The sequence below is a fragment of the Corylus avellana genome, chromosome 2, assembly GCF_965113065.1.
Source record: "Corylus avellana chromosome 2, dhCorAvel1.hap1.2, whole genome shotgun sequence".
Lineage (NCBI taxonomy): Eukaryota > Viridiplantae > Streptophyta > Magnoliopsida > Fagales > Betulaceae > Corylus > Corylus avellana.
In genome coordinates, this window is record NC_142491.1 from 34,018,163 (window position 1) to 34,043,391 (window position 25,229).

The following is a 25,229-nucleotide window of genomic DNA, read 5'->3' on the forward strand; positions in this document are numbered from 1 at the left end:
CTTTTGCATTGTGATGTAAAAGCTTTATACTTGTGATCCTTCATCAATTAATGAGACTAGAATGATTTTCCTTTAAAAAAAAAATAAAATAAAAAATAGGGTAAAATCCACTTAACCCTCTCAAACTACCACTCCAATGACAATCTATCCCCCAAACTATCAATTGCGACAATTTACCCCCAAACTACCAAAACAATGACAATGTACCCACAATTTTTAAAGAAATAAGGATATTAGCCTTATTAAAATAAAAACAAAAATACTAAAATTTAATTTTTTTTTCAAAATTTTAAGGGTATTTTTGTCTTATTAAAAATTTTATAAGAGTAATTTTGTCATTTTGCTAGCATTTGTGGGTACATTGTCATTATTTTAGTAGTTTGGAGGTAAATTATCGTAATTAATAATTTATGGGGTAAATTATTATTGTGATAATAATTAAAAAGGTTAAGTGGTCTTTACCCTAAAAAATAAATTGTAACACCAAGAGAAAGAACATGCTGGGCATTTTATGAAGCCGAGAAAAATTCGTCGTTATCTTTGTAGGAAATTATGCTACAACCGCATGCATGTATTACATTTTTTTTAATATATATATATATGTTTTCAAATATATTTGATTGCTGGAAAAATAATTGAAAACAAATTTAAATAAATAGTTTATTTATTTTAACTATAATTGAAATAAATAGTTAAAATGCTGAGTCTGTACTCTGTATGTGATTTTTACAAGAATTGATAGTTAAAATAATAAAAAAAAAATTGTGATTTTTGAACTAAAATAAAAAATAAATTGAGTCTGATGTGGGCGTCAATAAAATCATGAAAATGATTTAATTTATCTCTCCTCCTCAAAATCAATACGATCAGTCATTCTCTCTCTACTGTGATTTGGCTCCGAGAGAGAAGAATCAGATAAGGTGAAATCTCGTCTGGGGTTTTGAGAGCTTTTGATCTCTTTCTCAGGCAGGTCTAGCACCATCTCTCTGGTATTGTTCTTTCTCTCGATGAATCCAGATTCTAATTGTTAGTTCTAATTTTTATGTTAAATTGTGTTAAAAATGTTTACTTATAAATGTTGATGTTTTAGCACGATTTGGCTGATCGAACTCTAATTTGCATTCCTTTTTATCTATTACGCGATCTTCCAATTCAAGGCTTGGAATTTCAGAAAACCAAGCTAGGGTTAGGGTTTTAGTTCTTTTAAGATGTACTTGAAAGAAGGGCGTTCCTTATTGTTGAAAGTGCACAAACCTTCAATCCCGTTTGTGCTAAACACAAACCCAATTCCCAATCCCAGTAAACCCCAGATTGAACAAAACCAATCCCTTTTTCTCATAGAAAGCGACGTTGAAAACAGATTAAAACGCGAGGCCGACATCATTTTGGCCTTGGAGTACTTCAAATCCATAGCCAATTCAGGGACCTTCAAGCACACCCCATTAACGTACCAAACCATGATTGAGAAACTCGGTCGGGAAAAGAATCAAACAGATGGTGTGCAATACCTATTGCACCAAATGAAGTTGGAGGGGATTAGATGCTCCGAGGACTTGTTTGTGAGTGTGATAAAGGCTTTTCAGCGAGCCGGGTTGGCCGAGCAAGCATTGAAGATGTTTTATAGAATAAGGGAATTTGGGTGCGAGCCAACAGTGAAGATTTACAATCATGTATTGGATGCATTGCTTAGTGAGAATAGGTTTCAGATGATTAATCCGATATATAGTAATATGAAGAGAGATGGGATGGAGCCGAATGTGTTTACGTATAACATTCTCTTGAAGGCACTGTGTAAGAATGATAGGGTTGATGGTGCATGCAAGTTGCTTGAGGAAATGTCGAAGAAGGGGTGCTCTCCGGATGCGGTGAGCTATACGACTATAGTGTCCACTTTGTGTAGGCTTGGTAAGGTGGAGGAAGCGAGGGAGCTTGTGACGAGGTTCAAACCCGTTGTGTCAGTTTATAATGCTTTGATGAATGGGGTTTGCAGAGAATACAAGTTTGAGGAGGTGTTTAAGCTGTTAGCTGAGATGGTGGATAGAGGGGTTGATCCTAATGTCATCACGTTCTCAACTGTCATTAGCTCTCTTTGTGATGTGGGAAATGTTGGGTTGTCTCTTGCAGTGATGGCCCAAATGTTTAGGAGAGGATGTAGCCCCAATATTTACACATGCACGTCCTTGATAAAGGGGTATTTCTTGGGAGGGAGACAGTATGAAGCTCTTGAAATGTGGAACCGAATGATTGGAGAGGAGTTTGTGCCCAATGTTGTTGCATACAACATTCTAATACATGGTCTCTGCTCTTGTGGGAATATGGGTAAAGCTGTATCTGTTTGTGATGAGATGGAGAGAAATGGCTGTTCTCCAAATGTGATTACATTTAGCACTCTCATTGATGGCTTTGCAAAAGCTGGAAACTTGGCTGGTGCATCTGAGACATGGAACAAGATGATAACCCATGGTTGTCACCCAAATGTTGTGGCATATACGTGCATGGTGGATGTTCTTTGTAGGAATTCTATGATCAATCAAGCTCATTTTCTTATAGAGAATATGACTGCTGAAGCTTGTCCTCCAAATACGGTTACATTTAACACTTTATTAAAAGGGTTATGTGGCACTGGAAGAATGGACTGTGCTGTAAAAGTACTTGATCAGATGGGGAGCTACGGGTGTTCTCCTAACATAACAACATATAATGAGCTATTGGATGGTCTCTTTAAGGTAAATAGATTCAAAGAAGCTTTTGAACTTGTTAGGGAGATGGAAGAAAGGGAGATTAGGCTGAATTTGGTGACTTATAATATCATTTTACGTGGATTTTGTCATGCTGGTATGCCTCAGGAGACTTTGCAGCTTCTTGGGAAAATGCTGGTCAGAGGGATGAAGCCTGATGCCTTCACATACAACATTATAATTTATGCCTACTGTAAGCAGGGAAAAGTCAAATATGCTATCCAAGTTTTTGACAGAAATAGTGCAGCAGAAGCGTGGCATCCAGATATAATAGCATACACTACTCTTTTATGGGGAATCTCTAATTGGATAGGCGTTGAAGAAGCCATTTTTTATCTTCACAGGATGGTAAATGAAGGGATCTTCCCCAACCTTGCCACCTGGAATGTGTTAGTCCGTTGTTTCTTTAGCAACGTAGGTCATATGGGGCCAATCCACAGTCTGGATGATATCCTGGCTAATGGATAATACACAAATTATGGTGTGTTGTTTTTCAGACACCGAATAGCAAAAGAAATTTGGTGGCTAAAACATAAGTCAAATGCAACAGATGCTCAAAATGACTGAATATTCAGATTATTGCTGATCTCTTTGTTGGGCATATGTTAGATACATCCAACCCAGATTTTTGATGAGGATTCATAAAGCCGACTTCAATTAAACTGAAGAAGAAGAATCTTGTTGTACAGATGTTTGCAGCAGCATAGTTTGTGTTGCTTTAAACTCCCAGATGTTGGATTAAATTTAGAAGTCAAAGTGCCAGGGTGTTTTACCGACGATTTATCAATTTCATGGGCCAAAGATTATTGCAAACTATGTATTATTTTTGCATCAAGTGTACTGATACGCTAGTCGCCTGCAATGGTCAATGTTAACATACCATGTAGTATGATTCACTGGTTATGATTTTGTACATGTTAAAAGTACATTCTATACCTTTGTTCCTTGGTGCTTCTATATTTTTCCGTATGACGGGTATTGGATCTCCCATGGTTAATTTGGTGCAACTTTATCAAGGCCATTACCCAAAGCGCCATACAAGAAGCATTCAGCTTCAAGGTAATCTAAGTTTAGAGGCTACCAAAGATCAGTATCAGCCTTTGTGATTGGAAGTAATCGAAATTTTTTTAAGGTGTCACAACAAGCCTTGAAAGTTGAAATGTGTTCTCTCACGCATATATTAAATTTCTGAAACCTGTGTTCAGCATTTAACTTGCAAGGGAAAGATAGATTAACTTTGCTTAGGTTATCGACATCACTTTATTTTGAGAGCAGAAAACAAAAGACAGAAGAAGGAATTTTTAACAAACAGAATCTTGTTTTTGGAATAGTTGCTATAAAATTCACATATCTGATACTGTACCCTCTTGTATATCTCACATGTTTATTGTGTAGTTTTTAATTTTGTTTTCTTGTTAGAGTCGGTGGAAAGGTATTGCTTTTCATTTTTGTTGTACTTGGATTATCTATGTGAAAGAAGTACTTCATAAGCCTGAGAAATATGGTTTTTTGAATTATTAGATGTTGCTTTTTGGTTCAATTTCTGTTTGTTGGGAACTTGGGATTGGTTTTGACAGATTTAGAGGATTTATGGTTGGAGCGTTTATAGGATTGTAGCATTTGTGTGAGATGGGAAGGGGTTGGGGTGTTAAATATTTTATCAAAAAAAAAAAAAAAAAGGTTGAAAGGGAATGCCAAAGTACTTGGGTAGCAAACAATTGGGCTATAATACTTAAGTTGAAAATAACAGGGCAAGGTTACTTTTGTATGTTCATATTGGGTGGAAGAGATTATCATTAGAAAAGATAGTAGGATGCGTTAATATCTGTTCTCTTCTTTTTATCCTTTTCTTGGTAGAAGTATCAAATGTATCAACTATTTGATTTAGGAAAAATTAAGAGTTCTTCTTGACTGGGAGGTTTTTCGTTAGTTGGCTGAGTGCTTTGTGGACCATTTATTTGTCACTTCAGTGTAGTATTAGAAGCTTCATAAAGGTTTGTTTACAATCACAAGTAGCTCATTTATTTTTGTCTTTATCAGAAATTTATTATCATATCACCTCAAGTAGAAGGCATGGCGGGACATAATGATTCAAGTGCAGCAGAGAAAAAATCAAGTGAGCTTACAAGTGACATACCAACCTTCAATGCTGAGAATCTGCAAAGTAACATGAAAATTATATATTACAGGTTTGTTTTGACAACCCATTATCATATAGAGCCATTCTAATTGACACATGCTTGATATTTTAGATAACTGTAATGAGTGACCCCATGCTTCATTCCTTCAACTAGATATTAAAGGGGTGGGTTTGTTTGTGTGAAAAGAGACTCTGGTTGCTGGCTTTAGTGCAGAATGTGTGTGTGTGTGTGTGTGTGTGAGAGAGAGAGAGAGAGAGAGAGAGAGAGAGGCTAATGCATTATTTGGTACCTATAATTATTTAAATTGACAAAATTCTGAAGGCTTCAATCACATTAAGACTTGTCTTAATAAATGTTGAGGTGATTTTGCAATATCCAATGATTTTGATAAAAGACTTTTGGGTTGCTTGAAGGAAGACCTAATATTTTGACTTTTTGTGCAGCCGGACTTTTCTGTCTATCATTGGTGGGGTCATTGCTGGAATTTTGGGATTCACCGGCTGGACTGGGTTCATCTTTTATTTCCTTGTCATGGCAATCACTTCAGTTGGGCTAGTAGCAAAGGCAGGGTTTTCCATTGATTCGTACTTCAATAGCTGGAACCAAGTTATACTTGATGGATTTTTCAGTGGGCTTATGGTATGCCTCTTTATATATTGGTTCTTTGTTCTCTCTTTTGTTTAGTATAAATTTGACCTGTTTGCATAGAGCTCACCTCTTCCATAGCATTTGCGTCTTGTGAGTATTTTACTTCAAGAAGTCGTTGTTCTCTGCTTTGCTTTGTTGATTTGCTGTCATTCTTAACATAGTTCCCATCGGCCAAGGCATGTAGCAAAGCAGTAGGGGAGACTCAATGGAGATGAATCTTACTTTTCAATTATTGCCTTTTAAACTGTAATTGATAAAATGGAAGCCTCATGGAAGTTACTTAAGTTGGTTGTAAATTTATCTGTAAGGGTAAAATTTCTGTTCATTAAAAAGAGCTCTTTTATTCCCTTGGCATGGTCTTGTTGATAACTGGCTGATCCATTTTCTTCCAATCGAATTATAGAAAAGTTGATTTTTTCTGATCGAGGAAAAATGCTTATTATGTCATTGAAATAGCCTAATATTATTTGTGCTTGGAGCTAAAAAATTTACTGAAAAAATATATAATGAATGCTAAACTGAAGAGAGAATGACTTTTTTGTGTTGTCGCCATTTAATTTATGTTTATTTATTTAACTTATGTGACTTATTAATTACCAACATTACGATGTAATTCCAAATTTTTATCATGTTCTTAACATTTTCTACCTCTTCTTTTCTTTTGCAGTCATTTGTGCTATTCTGGACGTATCCTTTTCTATATGTTGAGAGACACTTAGTAAATTAGTAATGGCAAAATCTTTAACAAATACTTGATCTTCTCTAGGTGAAAATTTTCATGTGCTTTCTTTTTCTCTCAGACTACCTCATTTTAACAACCCAAATAATGATTATGTACAGCTCGAGTTGCTGGTCTCAAAGGGTTATGTGTAAAGTTTCTTCTGTGAGCACCCAGCTCGTGCCGTTTAAGATTTCACATGATTATTCTTGAAACCTTTTTTTTGGGTCACATGTTGATCATGATGGCTGGACCATGGTTGAAAAGCATTGATATCTTACTGAAACATGTTCATCTAGAAATTTTCGAAGATCCAAAAAATATTGGGTCAAGTAATTTTTTCTTGTTACTGAATTATTTCTTGGTAGAATATTGGTTTTATATTTGCCTACTTTCCTTGACATAAGAAGATTTGCCTATGACATGGTGCACATATTCTGATGCATCTTGAATGGAGGGAAAGCTGTGATGATGCTATAACTGCTGCTTGCCATGATGTATCTTCAATCTTCATTCCTCTGGGATTTGGAAATAGCTTCAATAAGTTTGTATCGGCTAAACTTTTATGTGGTTTACTCTAGTCTACCATCTTTTTCGTTTCTCCTTTTATAGTTTTCCATAAATACCATTTGGCTGGAGGGACTTGTATTGGTGGTGTTTGACTGTAGCAGGGAATTTTTGTATGAAAGCTGCTTTTGCAGGTTGGAGCAACATTTTTTTTTTTCATAGCTTAATATATAACTTGAGACAAGTGCAATTTAAGGTTTGACATGGCTTGAAAAAAAAATCTTTAATGCGGCCTCTTTTGGTGGTTTCGGTTAGTTTGATGGGCCGAGTTATTTATTTGAAAAATATTTTTCGTATTTTTTAGTGTTTGATGTGACAAAAAATAATAGTTTATATATATATATATATATATATATATATATATATATATATATAAAATCTTCTTTAATTTCTGAAAATAGTTTTCATTCTTAAATATCGTAAACCATTTTTCAAGTATGAATTTATCTTTCTTAAATAGCTGGATCTCTATCGAAGCTTGTTGGAAGTCGCCATCCGTTTTTTGCCTTCGCTCATTTTCCGAATGAGCAAAACATCAAAAAATCTAAGAAATTATTTATTTGAAAATATTTTTCAACGAAACAAACGAAGCCATAATGTGATGGGGACACCATCATGTCGGGTGCTTTTTGTTGGTGTTTACATGATTTCTTTTCATTTCCTCAATCGAGATTAATCATTGAGCTTTTTTCTTCTTCTTCACTTAATTTTTCTTTTCTCAAGCACAATCTTTCTTCACTTTTCATTTTCTTTTCTTAATCATTCAAAGTAGGATTGACAATTTTCGACACGACTTACAAACCCGACACGAAATTAGAGGATTATGGTTTGGTATAAACGGTTCGGGTCATAAATGGGTTAACTCGCTTGACCCATTTATGAATACATATTGAAATGAGTTAAACGGATCGCGTTCAGGTCGAAACGAGTCACATATGTTGTGTTGGGTTAGGTTAAACATGTCACATTTAGATTTAAATGGGTTAACCCATTTGTGACCCGTTTATTACGGGTCAAGCGAGCTATGTTCGGATTGACGGTTTGACCTGTTTAACTAAATGGGTCGTGTCGGGGTTGAGCCTTAATAGGTTAGCAAGTCAATCGAGTTGACTTGAACATGACCTGTCAACCCGAATTGCCTGCACCAGTTCAAAGGTATCGTTTCTTAGTCATCTTATTCTTCACATCATGCAAATGTGTCATTCTCAGTCGTTCTTTGGTTAGGCCTTGGGATGTTTTGGCGTAGGGTGTTACGTGTTGGAGAGAGTTAGCTTTCATACACTAGGGGCGTGCCAGCCTTTTCAACTTACTCGAGTTGAGCTTGAGCTGAGTACTCAAGCTCGAGCTCAGCCAATGTACGTGAAATAAGTTTTTAATTTAATTTTTTCCCCTACCTGTCTATGTATGTGAGATCAAATTAATAGTGCATGCTCATGGAATCGAATTATGATCATTTCTAGTTCATTTGAACTGGAAAACATCCAGTTAGTGTTATTGGAGGCGTATTTTTGTCCCATCAAAAAGTAAAAAGAAAAAAATATCCTTCAAATATAACTAATTGGATACTCTCTCGAATCATGTATAACACCATATAACCTATATGTGAAACATCAATACTCCATTAATGAGGTTGTTATGCTTTATTGAAACTTGTTGGATCTGGGTCGGAACACAAAATCATTTATACCCTAGTTTATGCTTAACAGCTCTAAGGCGCCATAAAATTTGTTTAATGCTAGATTTTTGAAAAGGGGATGTGTTTATTGCGAGAATTCATAAAATTTTTAAGAAAAAGTATTCTTTAAGGGGATGTGCTTAATGCAATTAAAGATTAGGGTTTTAGAGGGAAGATTTTTGCAAATCTAAGGGCTAGCCGATTATAGGGCAATTTTGAGGGAGATTCGAGTGAAATTTAATGCAATTGAATTTTAAAATTAAACTTAAATTGTTTCATTAAAGGAAATTTTCTTTCCCTTTTGGTTTTGTCTTGAGATTTAAAAAAAGTCAAGAGTGACGACAGAGAGATAATGCAACTAGAAGAAATGGAAATGGAATTTTCAAAAAGCAAAAATCTCTTTAGGATATAATTAAGGAAAATTTGATTATAGAATCTTTAATTGAAACTTGGAAATTTTATTTGAAAGAAGGAAAGCTTAATTTATTAGGTGGATTTGTCAATCCCTTTCCCAACCCATATTTACATTTGTCAAGATCCCTTATAATTCTAACATTTCAATTTAATATCAAATAATATTTACAATCAATAATACATTAAAGTTGTATTTGATCTTCTTATGAATTTGGACTTCTAATTCTAAAATAAATTTATGTTCATATTTCTTTCCTTCAAAAGTGATCCAATTGGCTGAACTTCCCAAGTGATCATGTGATCTAATGATTCCTAAACATCTAATAATAATACTTAGAATATATGATCTAAATTATAATGATAATACACTGGATCATATTATCATATTACGAGACTATCCTAAATATCTAATGAAAATAATTGTTAATAACCGAGTTGAACCGAATTTATATAAGTATCAGGGACGGAGCCAGCTTTGAATTTTGAGGGGTTCCCAGGGCTAAAATTTTTTTAGGAGGGACCAATTGGCAAAAAATACCTTAAATTATTATTTTTTTACCTTCATTTTTTTTTTCTTGTGATTTGGGGGGACCAGGACCATTGCCAGTCCCCCCTAAATTTGTCTCTGTGAGTATGTATCGTTTAATAATTGAATTTAGTTTCACATTCACAAAGGATCCATTTAGTAATCGAGTCGAGTTTAGTCGAGCCGAGTCCAAGTTTGTTCACGAGTAGCTCGGCTCGTTTACACCCCAATTACATCCATTACCCAACTTTTATCTGCACACAAAATCTTATGGAGACAGAAAACTCTTGCAGTAGAACAGAACTCTTCCTATGGGATCACAGAATTTTTAGAGATTGCTCAACCAAATTGAAGATCTGAGATGACAAGACCATTCAATAAATCATAATCTGTAAAATTTTTACCATTTGTGCAACCTCAAATTACGTGTTACTTTTTTCAAAACACAAGTGCCTGCTGTCCACAGTCCATACAGCAGAAAACTCTCAGGAGAGAGATGAACAAACCGACTTACAGGACAGCAACTATTTATTTACCAGCATCATTGGAGGCATTTTTAGCAGTACAGAAGACATGGAATATAAAACACTTGACACTGCTACTGCTGTAACAATGTTGTAGAAAAGCCGCTTATTGTCTTTAGGCACAAACACCATTTTCAATGAGTTTGTCAGTTCAAAGAGTCTGAAAGAAATCTGCAACAACAACAAAAAAAAATTGGAGCTTCAGACATAAAACATTGACAGATGTTATCAAAATTTCATAGTATAATTGTCTGTTTTTTACTTACTGCAATGTATATGGCAGTAGTGAGCATAAAATTCAACAAGGGATAGCCTGGGATCAGAGCAAGCAACATTCTTGGCTGAGCATCTGGAATAGCTGATCTGCAAGTTCATTGGGAATTAATCATCATAAGAGATTCCATCATTATTTGCCAAGAACAGCAGCAGCTATCTTTTAATGTTTGATGAAACCTTAAAAAAACTAGGAAGGCTTTCCATAGTTATGAGCTTCACAATACCTCAACCAGATATGGATCTGTGAGATGTAGGTCTCTAGAGTTATCTTCCCAAGCCATCTGGGAAAACAAAGACAAAGGTATCACATGTATTAGTCAAACAAATCCATTTTTGCTTGACACAGCTTTTTATGTACTGAAATTACTTTTTAAGCTCTTTAAACAATCCCAAACAAACTCTAAATCAACAACAAATGGGTTAAAATAAATTCCACTTACGCGAAAAAGGTCAAACTGTATTTACGTAAACTCGGGGTGACATTCCGCATGCATATGTAGGCACTGATCAACAAAAATGCAACAATAAATCACTAACTTGGTAAAACATTTTGAATAGTACAAAACGACAACATATATTTGAGTTAAGATATGCATACGTTATTGGAATCCATGATGTGTATGGATGGTATTTGTTGTAAGTAATCTTGTCTAGCTTGTATATAGCATTGAACCAGACATATCCCACCTAGAAAAACAGAGGAACTTGTTTGCATGAGAAATGAACACTTGGAAAACAGGGTTTTGTTAGTCATGAAAATTGTAATACCATTGAAGATGTCAGCACAACAGCCACTTTTATTGATCTTCTGCGTTTTGTTTCTGTTTCTTCAAGCTTCTCCATCCACCTTTCAACCTACAACATGCCGAATTAGTTGTAAGAATCGCTAAAAAGAAAGACAAAACGAAGCAACCAATATTGCATTAGGAATTTTTAGAATATAAAGTAATGATTAAATTAACTGTTTTCTATCAACTTAAAACTTACGGTCGGATGATAGTACGCATATATCATCCCGATTATCCATACGTAGCGATCAAGGCCTGATCGGAAATGCCACTCATGCATGCGTGGCCGATTTGATCTGGCGGGATTTGGGTCAGTGTAACCTGCAATTGATTAAGGATTTTGGGTCATTTTGGTCTCCAATGTTATTGCAAGGAATGAGTAACGTTATTTAATAGACTTCTATACAACTGCTATAAAACATAATCAATAGCTGATTTTTACTGCCAGATCATCTAGTTATATTTCAGTTGTACCTACTAAATAATATTACTCTGCAAGAAATATGAAGCTCCAACAAGTACTAACCAAGGAAGAATATGAATGGGCTCCAAACCAAATCAAAAACTCCAGGGACTTCCCATCCTATGATGACCAGCAGGAAGCAGGCAATGATTTTAACAGGTATGACAGACCTTTTCTCATTATACTTGTTCATGAAACCAAGCACCCCATAAATGATGAGAGTGAAAAAAGTGTGCATGGGGCAAATGTAGTACACCATATAACTGTTGTTAAGGACAACGCAGGAGAAAAACACCAAGAAATTAAGCCTCCACATCATCTGCTCCAAAAAAAAAATTCAAAAAAAAGATCGATTAAAAGGGAATTCAGTTGTGGGAGAACTCATAGAATTGAAGCAATCTTTGACTTTTTAGGGGAATGCATGCAAACCTTTGCAAATCTTGTAAGGCTGAAATCTTTGAAGACATAAAAATATGTGAAGTTCCCAAATCCAGTCATGAACACATATGCTGCAAGGCATACTCGTACATAATTATAGATTTCTGTCGCAGCAAAGTAATGGTACATCAGGAAAAGTATCTGCATGACACGAGAAATATTAGTTTGAAAAAGACGTGGACTCTACAGATCCAATGGTTAATTTGAAAAACAGATGTACGGGGGAGATCACTAACCTGCATCCAACCTTTCCACTCTTCAGTTTGATGCCTATTTAAATAAAGTGTGGTTTTTCCTGACATTGGTGACTTATCATGATGCATCTTCAAAGAAGGGATTCCCCAAACTATGATGAGAAGGAAGTAAAGGAACAAGAAGAGATCCCGATTGTAAACCTGCACAAACAGATAGTCAAGAAGAAAATTACTTTCTACATATAAAATCTAAGTAAAGCTGCAAGGAATGAGATATTTAGCACCTTTGTTTCTGATGCAAATAAATCCGTACGGTCACACAAGAAAAAATATCCCATGAGGAAACCAAATTCAGATCTGTTAAGAGAAAAGAGAGAGAGAGAGAGAGAGAGAGAGAGAGAAGTAAACATTTCAATCCATTTGAAGAAACTATTACACAATTTGAATCAAGGGAAGTGGTTCACTTACATAGCTCTAAGAATCAAGCGGTTTTCGATCAAGAAAGACTCGTCGATCAAGAGGAACCTAACAAGATATCGTCAAAATGCATGAGCCATGTAATTAAGCTTATATATATATATATATATATATATATTGATAAACAAGTTGACAGCTTTAAAAAACCTGATAATAGGATTTGTAGCAGACAAAGTTCGAGATTTAGCAGTTTGGGGACCTCCACCAACTAAGAAAGCAGCTGTATCATCTTCCTTAGCTATGCCCTTTTCCACTTCAATAATTTTCTCATCTGAGTGCCTATTGAGTTTCATTTTAAAGCCTTAAAATCCTTTTTTCTCTTCAACCAAAGAAAACATCATACATATATATTGCATGTTTGCCTGTAACGTGGGCTGTAAGTTATCACAATTGAAAAAAATAAAATAAAATTCTCCAACTCACACTTTAGCAGAGATTGGATGTTTGTAGTTCAAGAACTCAGAATAGATCCAAGCTGCAATTATGGGTATGATTCCAAGCAAAAACGACACCTGAAATTAATAAACAACCATCAATTGAAAAGCAACATAAGAGAAAAACAGCCAAAACAGGCAAACCACATGAACAGAAAACCATAATTATCTCAAAGCAATACCTGTCCAGGAGTGATCGGACCTGAGATCACCATTGTCAATGGAAAGCCTCAGTTGGAGCAAAATTCAAAGGGATTGAACCCAAGAACTGCAAAACATAAATGCAAACATGTTTATACCAGAACATGCACATAATTCACAAAAGAAAGTGGTTTTTGCCGTGGAAAAACAAAAAGAATCGAAACTTCAAGTTTGTGTGTTTTTGGTTCAAATTTGTACCTTTCTCCTTCCTTAATTTCTGCTACAGCATGTATGTTCTGTTTGGGAAGTATATTTATATGGGTTTTCCATGATTTGTTTGAGCATTCATATGCCTACCTTTATTGCAAATTCTCTTAAGGAATTAGTAGCTGATTTAGAATAAATGAGTGACGTTTTTTGTAATAAGATTTGTCTGTTTCTTTATATGGCAACGTATATTCAACCCCCAGAAACTGGCCTCAATGCATTTCACAGCCATTAATCTTTTTTTGTCTTCTATGTATTTTTACAAACATATATTATTCCTTTTAAATATATATTTTTTCCTTTCCAAAATGATTTCTAGAGGGATTTGGCACAAAAACCACATTTTTTGTGCCTTTCATTGAGAAAATAACACATCAGCTGCCCTCAAGAGGTAGTTCAATCAGCTGGAGACCACGCCTAATAAAGTGAAGTTCATTAGTTCGAATTCCCCTCCCCCTTCTTATGCGGACATCTTAAAAAAAAACATCAGCTAGATGAAACATAAAAAATGAGTGTTATAAATACACCAGATTTTTACCTTCACAAAATTCAAGAAATAAAAATAAATAAATAATCAGATTATAGCAATTTAAGCAAAAAAAAAAAAAAAAAAAAAAAATTTAAGACAATAAACGCACTTTCCAAACCAAATCGATGGTTTAATGTTTTTGCTTTAAATTTGATGTTTTTGTTTTTTTGGAAACTGCAAGTATTAATTGTTGGGATGGTAAATTTTGCTCCGATTGTGTGGAATTTGATTTTTGATTTTTCTATATTTTATTTTATGGGTTTTGGATTCTCTCAGGATATAGAAATACTCTCACTTTCAAGTAACTATAAAAGAAGTCCACCAAAGTGCACTAAACAAAAATGATAGAATAAAAAAAAGAAAAAAAAAGACTTCTTTATAGTTTATATACACTTTTCTATTAGAGATTAGAGAAAACCACCTGCATATACTATTGGAGCCTAAGTTTAAGTGGAGGCTATTTATTTATTTATTTTTAATATTTAAATATTAAACATATATAATATTTTATTTTAATTTCTATATTATATATATTTTTAAAAAAATATATATATTTTTCTTGCTTTCTAGAATGCAATATTACTAATTAAACTTTATATTCAAGTTCTTCAAATAAGACTTGAAGTGAGAATTAGCTCTAGTTATTGGAGAAAAACACATTTGGGTAGAGGATTATCCTCCTTGTATTCATGATTGTGTTCTTGCCGAGCAAGTCTCGGGTTAAGCAATAAAATATCTACATGTTTTCTTCAAAAAAAAAAAAAAAAAAGACTTGAAGCGAGAAATAAAGAGCAAATGAAAATTTATAAAGAGAATGGGTTGTAATTGAATAAGATGTGGGACATTTAATTATTTATTTATATCTCTTAATTTTGAACAACGCAACTTTTAAATTAATGTTAGAGAAGAATTTATGAATATTGGAGACTTTCCATAAATACAGCCATTGAGATTTCCGAAAAAAGGCAAATAATGCTATTGAATTATTATTTTTTAATTGAATGGGGAAAAAGGGTTATAAGGGATGATCATTTTCATTTCTGATCCGAATGGAAGAGAGAATAGGGGACCCTGTGAGAATGCTTCCAAAAACATAATTGAAAGTGACCCATTTAGGTAAAGCATGTGCCCTAAAATTGGCATATCGGGAGATTTTCAAAGCACTCAAACTTTAAAAAGAAGATAAAAGCCAAACTAATATTTGAAATACAATTAGCAAAAGACCAAGAATGAAATAGAGGCGGGTCATTCACAGCCAATACGACTAGAAGCGCATCACCTTTCAAAGATAAATATCCAAGACTCAAAGAGGCAATTAAACGAATAGTCAAAAGAGCTGTAAAAGCTTCACCCTGCAAAACATCAGTGAAAGATAGTTTATGAGTAGCCGCCGCCATGATGATTCCCATATCATTGCTAATCATTGCAAAAGACCTCCTAAATAATGCTATTGAATTAGACAATAGCTGAATTGGCTTTCCATATTTCTTTCTTTTCCAAAATCTATATTTCTGGTATTAATTTGTTTTTCCTCCTTTCAATTGGTAATTCTTTCTTCTTCTTTTTTTTTTAAATCATAATTGATTGCCTTAATTAGAGAATATTTATAAACTTTTTTACCATAGTTTGGAGCCTTAATTAGAAAATATTTACTAACTTTTTACCATATTTAAAGTCATAAGATTTTTTATTTTATTTTATTTTATTTTTTTTATGTAAATCATTATATAATTATTATTTGGAGCCTTGGGCAATTGGCTAATTTGCCTTATGGAAGAGCGTGTTACCTATTGTCCTCTCCAATTCATCTGGGCCTCTTTTTGCACTTCAATCAAATAATCAAGTATTTTCTTTACGCTGTTTCCATCAATTAAATCAACAAGTTATTCATTTGATCTTCGTATTAGGAAGTGCGTCCTTAACGCTATAATCTAAGATTGAGAGGTTGCGTGTTAAGAGATCCACTCACACCAAGTTGAATATTCCGTGGGAGCATGAAATCAACTTTCAAAGACAATTGTGTAATGTTGTAAGATATTTCCTTTCTCCAATTTTAATTTATTTCATCTTATTTATCTTACCGTTAATTTTATGAGTTAATTTTATTTTGTATCAACAAAATATTTTGCACCATTAAAATTATTTTACAACACATGTTTATATTTCAAAAGTAGTATCTATAGCTGAACAAAGTGTACAAGTACAACTTTCTGAAACTATCTAGACGCAGTACTGGAAGATTAACAAAGCATGTCATCAACAACTGTTTTCAACTGTGAAAAACTGGCAACTAAATAAAAATTTATAATCTTGATATTTATAAACTGTTTTTTATAGCCTTTAAGTGGTTTTAATGAATTTGAATCATCTCTAGTTCAAATGAACCCCTGAAAGAAATTGGTTCTTTATAGTGAAAGGACATTTTTGTCCAACAAAATGTAAATAACAAACATGCCCCTTAATTATAAAGAACCGGAGAGTATCCTATTCCGTTTTAATAGTCATGCTCACATGTTACTCAAAATCTTAAATGCTTTTAATTGCCCTACAAGTTATAGGTGATAAATTGTGGCCTACATTATGTGGTGGAAACAAGGAAACAATAATCCATTCACAAAAGCCACGTATTCTTCTGGTGATATTATTATTATTTTTTTTTTTAAAAAAATAATAATAAAAAAAACTAGCCCCATTGGTGCCTTAATTTTTCTAATTTGATTTTTTAAAATGCTATAAACTGGGCTAATGGAAACAGTTTTGGTAAATGTTATAAATTGAGTTTATTAGGATCTTCCATCTCTTTGTTTACTTTGCTTCCTTCGAATTTAGTTGTAATTTTATCTACTCATTAAAAAAAAAAAAAAAGTGATGGTCTAATATAATTTGATGAGAATGGCATTAGGTGCGGTCATTCCGATACAATGCTCCATTATAAAAAAAAAGAAAAAGAAAATGAGAAATATAATTACAAGTTAACACTGATCAAACACTCCTATAATTTAGATTTCATTTCTCAATAGGATTTTGCCATGGAGATGAAAACTCAGGCAGTGGAAAAAGTACTCAGTTCCAGAAGCCGGTGGCCTTGTATACTATATTTACCCATTTCAATGCTCAAACCTGTGCATTATAAGAGTTTTGATAAGTAATCAAAAATCATTCAAAGCGTAAAATACTCCAAGAGAAGCTACCTCTCTAGGAAGAGTAAAAAAGAAAAAGAAAATCATGATAACTGATAAACACGTCACAACTATTTAATCAAAAGAGGGGCGATTCTTACCAACATTCGTGGGACTTTTAGGAATGCAAAAGACAAGGAGTATAAAATGCTTGAGACTGCTACTGCAGTCAGTGTGTTGGAGATAAGGCGCTTGCTGTCTTTACCGGGCACAAATGCTATTTTCAATGTATTTGTCAGTTCAAAGAGTCTATAAGAAATCTGCAAGAAAGCAAAAATTGGAGGCTTAGTTACACCATATGTTTTCGAAATTTCCAAGTATGACATCGTTTACTTACTGCAACGTATATGGAAGTAGTGAGCATAAAATTCAACAATGGGTAGTCTGGGATCAGAGAAAGCAACAATTTTGGCTGGCCATCTGGAATACCAGACCTGCAAGTTCATTGAGAATCATTATAAGATGGAATTCCATATATATGTGAATAGATGAAGATCTGTGTAAATCCTTCTTAGAGTTGCCTAGAATGGTGACATGTGGCATGAACCCCATAGTTTTTAGTGAGTGAATCAGTTTTTAATTATTCTAAAATTTTATTTCAATTTTTTTTCTTATATGGATTTCATTAAGTGAAGAAATTTAATGTAGGATAATTATGGCCTCACAATTTACTTCTCTCCAAAGCTATAGGGAGACAAAATTTAAAACTTAAAATTTAAAAATATGGTACGTTAACTACCCGTAATCGGCAATGGGCAAGGCTTAGGTGCGGTAGTCTAAAACTACCGCACCCTGCGGTAGCCCAAAACATAGTCGTTTTGGGCATTAAACGACTACCTTTTGGGCTACCAAAATGAAATAAAAAGAAAAATATTAAAATATTAAAAGTAATAATATAAAATTCATTAAATCTTAAAATATTCAATAATTAAAAAATAAAAACTATTAAAAAAATAAAAGATAAAGAAAAAGAAAAATTAAAAAGCCATGGACATGGAAGATGATCTGTGGCTGCTTGTTTCCCAAACTTCTCTTCGACGGCCACGATTCGCCGGTGGTGATGGGGTCAGGGCGTGGATGTCCCGTATTTGTTCTTCTTGATCATGATTGTCTTCTTCATGGCTAGTGCTTGTGAGTCTCTAATCATTCAACATAGCAACAGAGGTGGAAGTGAAGTGAAGAGAAGAGTTTTTTTGGGTATTTTTTATAGTATCAATCCGCTCACGGGTACCACAATAAACTTGGGTCTTTTGCGAAGATTGAGAATAACTATGTGGGAGTGAGATATGGGGCAAACTGAGAAATGGGTTTTGGTGTGAATGAATAGAAAGCAAAGAAATGTTAGAAATTGAAGGTTTTGCAGAGACCCACATAGTTATATCAAAGAAAGTAACAATTTTTGATGGGTTATATTAGTAAAGAGTTTGATTTAGTGAGTGTGATTTGGGTCACTGCAAAACCAATGGGATGGGAAGGTTTTAGCGATTTAGATTGGGGTTTTTTGAGCTTTGAAGATTTTAGGTTTTTGGAGTGTGTGGCTTTGTGAAGGAAATTTGAAGAGACTTACCTGAAGGAGATTTTGGAGGACTGGTTCTGTGTTTTCCGGCAAGCCAAACCAACCATTTTGTGTGTGTATGTGTGGGGGGTGGTTTGGGGGTGGTCCGGCCACCCCCAAAACCCAAACCGTTTTTTTTTTTCTTTTCTTTTTTCTTTTGGCCTTCTGGGGGTGGCCGGACCACCCCCCTTGGCCATGGGAGTGGTTCGTCCACCCCCAGTCCATTCATGGGGTGACTCCAGCCACCCCCTTGACCAAAATGGGGCGGTCCGGCCACCCCATTTCGGCAAAGGGGTGGCTCGAGCCACCCCTTTAATTTTTCAATTTTTCAATTTTTCTTTAATTTTTTAATAGCTTTTGTTTTTTAATTATTGAATATTTTAATATTTAATAAATTTTATATTATTACTTTTTAACATTTTATTATTTTTCTTTTTATTTCACCTTGGTAGCCTAAAACGTGGTCGTTTAATGCCCAAAACGACCACGTTTTGGGCTACCGCAGGGTGCGGTAGTTTTAGACTACCGCACCTAAGCCTTTCCCATCGGCAATATAGGTATTGCATGCATTAATTCCAAAACAATTTTTTTTTTTTTTTTTGATAAGTAATGATGCATTAAAAGAGCGCAGATGGGATTCCAAAACAATTCTATTCTTATGCATAGTCACATCATTAAAGGTTCATATCATATCACAACCCTTAGATTTTCCACCTAAGCACATTATTATGACAAAGATGATACAAACTTCAAAAACTCTCTAGAATGTCATACCATATAAAGCTAGAATGGCCTCCAATATATATATATATATATATAATTCTTCCTCAATATTTCAAAACCCTAAGACATAAAAGGAGACAAGACAAAACCCTAGCCTATTTTCCCACCTAGCCGTCCACCACTAGCCCCCTCTCTTTTCTTATTTCTAACAAAACACGCACAAACCCTAGATCCCATGGCAAAATTATGCAAGCCCTTATATCACAAAGACTCACTTTCTCCTGAAAAACCATGTCACCACATTGAAGAAGAAGATACAAAGCAACTTTTGTCAAAGATAATTTCATACCACATAAATGTTTCCTCTCTATTTGTCTGTGAAATTATTGGTTGATTTGTTCTTCATTTGAATGTTTTATGGGATTCTTCGTTTGTGTGATTTACTTGAATTTTTTGGCATATTTTGAAATTTACTGGATTTTGCATTTTGTGGAAGTGCCTTTTCTACTTTTGAAAGCAAAAGAACTCAAAAAATTGAGGATTTCTTTAATTGAATTAAATGCTGAGTGAAAGATTTGGTTAATTTTTCTTTGTATTTTTTTTTTTATCAAATGTTTATAAATATATGGGTTTTACCTTTTAGTTATATTGAGATATAATAGATATAACACCAACAATATCGGAGACTCTTACTAATTTTCTATTTATGCTTTGATAATCAGAATCCAGGTTTTCTTCTTGCTATTTTTTTTTCCTTAACTTCTTTATATATATATATATATATATATATATATATATATATATATATATTTTATTATTATTATTTTAAACTATTAATAAGGGAACAAAGATTTTAACATTTTAATTTATATGGATTAAACTAAAATTAAGGGTCTCATGTTTAAATTCGTTTGAATATTTTATGAGTTTTTTTTTTTTTTTTTGGTGATTTACTCGGATTTTTAGGCAGTTTTTGTAAGTGTTTTGCTTCTTTTGAAAGCAAAAGTGACAAAAATTTATTTGATTGTTGTGCAATAAAAGAATAGAAACGGTTTCAAAACATCAAAAAGATAATTAAGCATAGAACTTGATGTGAGAAGATTTATTTTATTGCATTAAATATTGATTGAAAGATTTTGTTTTATTTTGTATTCATAAAAAGAAGATTTAGTTTATTTGTTTTTGTACATTTTTTTCAAATGTTTATAATTATATGAGTTTTATTTGTGTTGATTTTTTTTTTTTTTCTTGAAATATAATAGGCATATAATTGTGGACAAAGTTTTCCTCCAAAATGGGTTGGAGGAATTTCCTTCATCCTAATCTATAAAAGTGACATGTGTCACTTTTTTTAATAACATGTGAGATGCACATGAGTTGTTACTGCTATTAAAAAAACATGTGCGTCTCACATGTTCAAGGGACACATCATTTTTATAGACTAGGTTGAAGAAAATTTCTCTAACCCAGTTTAGAGGAAAACTTTGTCCGATGTGGGCCATGGCCTCCACCATCCCACCCTTTGCTCCATCCATCTATGATCACCAAAAAAACAAAAAAACAAAAAAAAAACAGAAGTCTCCTCTACTGCCCCTCGATAACCAAAGGGCCAAAATTTTATTGGAACGACCTTTGGCCATTTCCAAACCCCCAAAGCACTATATGGACTAGCTTGGGGTAATTAGGAGACCCCTTTTTTGTTTCTTTTGAATTTCCATTTGTATTATGCTTAATTTCCCAATAATATTTTGATAATCAATGTAAATATTATCTTCAAAAAAAAAAAAAAAAAAACAAACAAACAAACAGCAGCTGCTATCCTTAAATATAGATGAAACCTTAAAATACTAGCAGGCATTCACACTTATGAGCTTCATTATACCTTAACCAGATATGGATCTGTGAGATGTAGGTTTCTAGAGTTATCTTTCCAAGCCATCTGGAAAACCAAACACAAAATATAACAAATATTAGTCAAAGATAAATGAATTGATAATGAGAGGAAAAGCTTCCAAGATATCTTTAAAAATGTACCAAAATGGAGGTTGCAGCAAATGATATATTCGAGTAAATCACAAGAAATGGATTAAAATTAAGGCTACTTACGCAAAAAGCGTCAAACTGTAGCTACGAAAATGCTGAGTGACATTCCGCAAACATATGTAGACCCTGATAAACAAGAATGAAATTATACATCAGTAACTTGCAAAATGCCTTGAAAACTACAAAATGGCATCATATTTGAGTTAAGATATGCATACGTTATTGGAATCCAAGAGGTATATGGATGGTATTTGTTGTAAGTAATCTTGTCTAGCTTGTATATATACTCGAACCACAAATATCCCACCTAGAAATCCATAGGAACTGCTTGCATGAGAGGTGAACACTTAGAAAACAGGATCTTGTTAACTAAAATTTTATAATACCGTTGAAGCTATCAGTGCAACAGCCATTTTTATTGATATTCTGCGCTTTGCTTCTGTTTCTTCCAGCTTCTCCATCCACCTTTCAACCTATAATAATTCATGCCAAAAATGTAACATAATAATAATTTTTTTTTTCGTTGGGGGGTGGGGGAAGAAATAAGAAAGTGGCAGAAGATTGCATTAGAACTTACAGTTGGATGATAATAAGCATATATCATCCCAATTATCCATATGTAGCGATCAAGGCCTGAACGGAAATGCCACTCATACAAGAGGGGCAGATGTGATTTTGAAGGATTTGGGTCAGTATAACCTGCAATAATTTAAGACTTTGGGTCAGTATGACCTGCAATGTTCTAGTAAGGAATATGAAGCTCTGACAAGTTACTAACCAAGAAGGAATGTAAGTGGGCTCCAAACCAATTCAAACACTCCAGGCACTTCCCATACTAGGATAACTACCAAGAAGCAAGCAACGAATTTTCCAGCAATGACTGACCCAATCTCATTATACTTGTGCAGAATACCAAGCGCCCCATAAACCATGAGAGTGAAAAGGGTGTGCATGGGGCAAATGTAGTATAGCGTGTAACTATTGTTAAGCACAATGCAGGCAAATAATACCAAGAAATTAAGCCTCCACATCATCTGCTCCAAAAAAAAAAAAAAGATAGACATTAAAATTAAAAGCAAATTATTTGTGAGAGAGCACAGAGAAGCAACCTTTGGCTTTTAGGGGCTGCAAACCTGTGCAAATCTTGCGAGGCTGAAATCTTTGCGGACATAATAATATGAAAAGTTCCCAAATCCAGTCATCCACACATATGCAGCAATGAAAACTCGGATAGCATTATAGATTTCTGACGCAGCAAAGTAATGGTACATCAGGAAAAGTACCTGCAAGATAGAAGAGAAAAGTAAGACCACCAATAATGGTTTGGCAATAAGAAAATAAATCACATAAAGCCTAACCAGCTCATATAAAGAATTTTATGCACTCTAGTCCATATGGATTGTTTATGTTATGGAACACCAAGACAGATTGTGATGGTGGAAGTGTGCTTCACTACATTTTGCACCATTGCTAAATGTTTTTATGTAGGATAAGCATGCCCAAGTCCACAATCCAATTCCTTCAAGTAGTTTCAGGTCAAAGCTTTTACCCTTTATAAATTAACATATTTCAAGAACATTTCAAAATATAGGTACATGATTTGAAAGAGCTGACTAACCTGCATCCAACCTTTCCACTCTTCAGTTTGATGCCTATTTAAATAAAGTATGGATTTCCCTGAGAATGGTGACTTATCATTATGTATCTTGAAAGAAGTTATTGCTGAAACTATTATGAGAAGGGAGTAGAGAAATAAGAAGAGATCCCGATTGTAACTCTGCACAAATAGATTATAGTCAAGAAGAAAAACTCCATCAGCAGCAAAAAGAAAGTTAAAACGAAAGATAAATACTAAATTTAGATAGAGTGCATTTATCAAACACCCAATCAACAATTAAATAAACCTTTCAAAAGTAAAATATGCATTTTTTTTCTTTTCGTTGCAAATCTACTCTGTTAGAGTTTATTATACTTAAAAGAACACCAAAAAACCCAAATGGTTTATTAAACAGTAATTGCACAGATGATTGACTTTAAAATGTAATGCAGACCAAAAAAAAATCTTTATTATATGATTGTAGCATAAGTGATCACACTGGCTCCCAGAACGTGTAGACACATAATGAAATGTGATCGCAGTGGCACTTACCATGATTAAATGTTTCTTAAGCCACTTGCTTCACTCAATGCTAATGAAACCCCTACAGATATAAAAGTAATAAAGCTATAAACAGCACCTTTGTTGCTGAACCAAAGAAACCCGTACGGTCACATAAGTAAAAATATGTCATAAGAAGACCGAATTCAGATCTGTAAGAGGGAATGAGAGAAAACAAAAAAGAAAGTCAAGATTCAATCAACTTGGACAAATGATTTCTGAATTTCACTCAAGGAAGTAAATCACTTACATAGCTCTAAGCGTCAATCGATTTTCAATCAAGAAAGACTCATCCATCAAGAGGAACCTAAAAAGATGTCATAGAACGAGGCATGTAAGCTCATAGCTTAAGCAAGCATAAATTGATAATAATTTGACAACATAAAGAGGTCAAGACTATTATTAGAAACCTGAAAATAGGAGATGTAGTAGGCGAACTTCGAGATTTTGGAGAGGCTGACTGCAGACCTCCCCCCTCTAATAAAACAGCTCTGTCATCTTCCTTAACCGTGCCATTCCCCACTTCGGCCAAGTTCACATCTGAGTGCCTACTAGTAGAAAGAGCAACTTCATTTTCACTAATACCCTTAACTCCTTTTTGTTCTTTTTCTCTTTAACAAAAGAAAATATCATAGACTACAAAGAATCATTATCTAATCTCTTTACCTTCTCTCTAAACCATTTAATTTTCATTCTTAATGGAACTATTATAAACTCAAACATGATTTGCTATTGAGAATACTACCAATGCAAATACACACATACATACATAACGTTGAATGCACCCCACCGTAAACAGAATTAAAATTTGCAGAATATATGATTTCAGGATCAATATACCAAACAATAAAATTCTCCAACTCACACTTTGGCAGGGACTGGATTTTTAGTGTACTCCAAAAACTCAGAGTAAATCCAAGCTGCAATTACAGGTACTATTCCAAGCAAAAAGGAAACCTGAAATTAACAAACGGCCAGCATTAGCATAAAAAGCAACTCTCCTACTACAAACAGCTTCAAAACATTGATAATTACGAACAAAAATCACAAAATTCAGCGCGATTATCAACAACACGAAGCATTGTTCAGTAGCCACCGCTCGAGCACTCAAACACCAAGAGCAAGATCTGAAACACATTCACAAGAAGCTCAAACGGCGTCGTACCTGTCCAGGAGTGATCGGACCAACGATCACCATTTTCGCAAGGAAAACCAAACGAAGCCTCAGTTCAAGCAAAATTCACAGTGATTGGACCAGAAAATGGACCAGCATTTCACCGAAAGCGTGGATTCTGGAGCCCCGGGACCAGATCTGGTCGAAATCTGAATATAGCAACGAGAGAGAGAGAGAGACGAGAAATCGGACCGTCAATACGGCTGAGAATCTAGCGGTGGAGGTGGAGCGGGGTCGGTATATAATGGACTAGATAAGGAAAGTGTGGGAGAAGGTGAAAAACGAGTTGGGAAACAGAGAGAGATGGAGAGTTGGGAAACAGAGAGAGATGGAGAGTTAATAAGAGTCGGAACTACTTACGATAATATTTGAGAGCAGTTCGTTGGGAAAGCGCCGTTTCTTCTAATTCTATTCGACTTTAATTCTTTACATTTCTTTA

The 25,229-nt window shown here is 34.2% G+C and overlaps 4 protein-coding genes across 5 annotated transcripts; 2 read left to right on the plus strand and 2 right to left on the minus strand.

Moving 5' to 3' along the window:
- Positions 1–820: 820 nt before the first annotated feature.
- Positions 821–6,958, plus strand: LOC132191230 (Rab5-interacting family protein). Its single transcript, XM_059606181.2, has 5 exons — positions 821–989; positions 4,779–4,927; positions 5,323–5,518; positions 6,195–6,214; positions 6,656–6,958. The coding sequence occupies exons 2-5, from the start codon at positions 4,812–4,814 to the stop codon at positions 6,684–6,686; spliced, it is 363 nt and encodes a 120-aa protein (XP_059462164.1). The 5' UTR covers positions 821–989; positions 4,779–4,811; the 3' UTR covers positions 6,687–6,958.
- On the plus strand, positions 1,004–3,671 carry LOC132191212 (Pentatricopeptide repeat (PPR) superfamily protein). Its single transcript, XM_059606180.2, has one exon. The coding sequence runs from the start codon at positions 1,209–1,211 to the stop codon at positions 3,204–3,206; it is 1,998 nt and encodes a 665-aa protein (XP_059462163.2). The 5' UTR covers positions 1,004–1,208; the 3' UTR covers positions 3,207–3,671.
- A 2,993-nt stretch (positions 6,959–9,951) lies between the features above and the next one.
- LOC132166861 (protein REDUCED WALL ACETYLATION 2-like) lies at positions 9,952–13,497 on the minus strand. The gene is made up of 16 exons (XM_059577696.2): positions 13,421–13,497; positions 13,204–13,289; positions 13,011–13,099; positions 12,735–12,866; positions 12,579–12,635; positions 12,395–12,467; positions 12,153–12,311; positions 11,908–12,057; positions 11,542–11,797; positions 11,215–11,336; positions 10,996–11,082; positions 10,826–10,914; positions 10,668–10,730; positions 10,452–10,508; positions 10,218–10,314; positions 9,952–10,122 (listed from the first exon to the last, which is right to left on the minus strand). The coding sequence occupies exons 2-16, from the start codon at positions 13,234–13,236 to the stop codon at positions 9,952–9,954; spliced, it is 1,635 nt and encodes a 544-aa protein (XP_059433679.2). The 5' UTR covers positions 13,237–13,289; positions 13,421–13,497.
- Positions 13,498–16,827: 3,330 nt separating this feature from the next.
- Positions 16,828–25,120, minus strand: LOC132166104 (protein REDUCED WALL ACETYLATION 2). Of its 2 annotated transcripts, none has more exons than XM_059576875.2 (16): positions 24,782–25,120; positions 24,482–24,573; positions 24,027–24,164; positions 23,867–23,923; positions 23,696–23,768; positions 23,077–23,235; positions 22,592–22,741; positions 22,237–22,492; positions 22,036–22,157; positions 21,845–21,931; positions 21,677–21,765; positions 21,522–21,584; positions 21,298–21,354; positions 17,475–17,571; positions 17,239–17,397; positions 16,828–17,078 (listed from the first exon to the last, which is right to left on the minus strand). In XM_059576875.2, exons 1-16 carry the CDS (start codon positions 24,812–24,814, stop codon positions 17,073–17,075), a joined length of 1,638 nt encoding a protein of 545 aa, XP_059432858.2. In that variant the 5' UTR covers positions 24,815–25,120; the 3' UTR covers positions 16,828–17,072. The 2 variants fall into 2 exon arrangements, with proteins under 2 accessions (XP_059432858.2, XP_059432849.2); XM_059576866.2 differs by having other exon boundaries at positions 24,027–24,167.
- Positions 25,121–25,229: the final 109 nt, after the last annotated feature.

Coding starts and splice junctions, on each gene's coding strand:
- LOC132166861 (XM_059577696.2), bottom strand. CDS start 13,236: ATGGTGATCTCAGGTCCGATCACTCCTGGACAG. Junction 10,915..10,995: donor TTGTGCTGACATCTTCAATG/GTATTACAATTT, acceptor CTGTTTTTCTAG/GTGGGATATGTCTGGTTCAA. Junction 10,123..10,217: donor CTACTGCCATATACATTGCA/GTAAGTAAAAAA, acceptor TTGTTGTTGCAG/ATTTCTTTCAGACTCTTTGA.
- LOC132191230 (XM_059606181.2), top strand. CDS start 4,812: ATGGCGGGACATAATGATTCAAGTGCAGCAGAGAAAAAATCAAGTGAG. Junction 5,519..6,194: donor GATTTTTCAGTGGGCTTATG/GTATGCCTCTTT, acceptor TTTCTTTTGCAG/TCATTTGTGCTATTCTGGAC. Junction 6,215..6,655: donor TCATTTGTGCTATTCTGGAC/GTATCCTTTTCT, acceptor TGACATAAGAAG/ATTTGCCTATGACATGGTGC.
- LOC132166104 (XM_059576866.2), bottom strand. CDS start 24,814: ATGGTGATCGTTGGTCCGATCACTCCTGGACAG. Junction 23,236..23,695: donor TCTTTGGTTCAGCAACAAAG/GTGCTGTTTATA, acceptor CTATTTGTGCAG/AGTTACAATCGGGATCTCTT. Junction 21,585..21,676: donor ACCTCTTGGATTCCAATAAC/GTATGCATATCT, acceptor CTTGTTTATCAG/GGTCTACATATGTTTGCGGA.
- LOC132191212 (XM_059606180.2), top strand. CDS start 1,209: ATGTACTTGAAAGAAGGGCGTTCCTTATTGTTGAAAGTGCACAAACCT.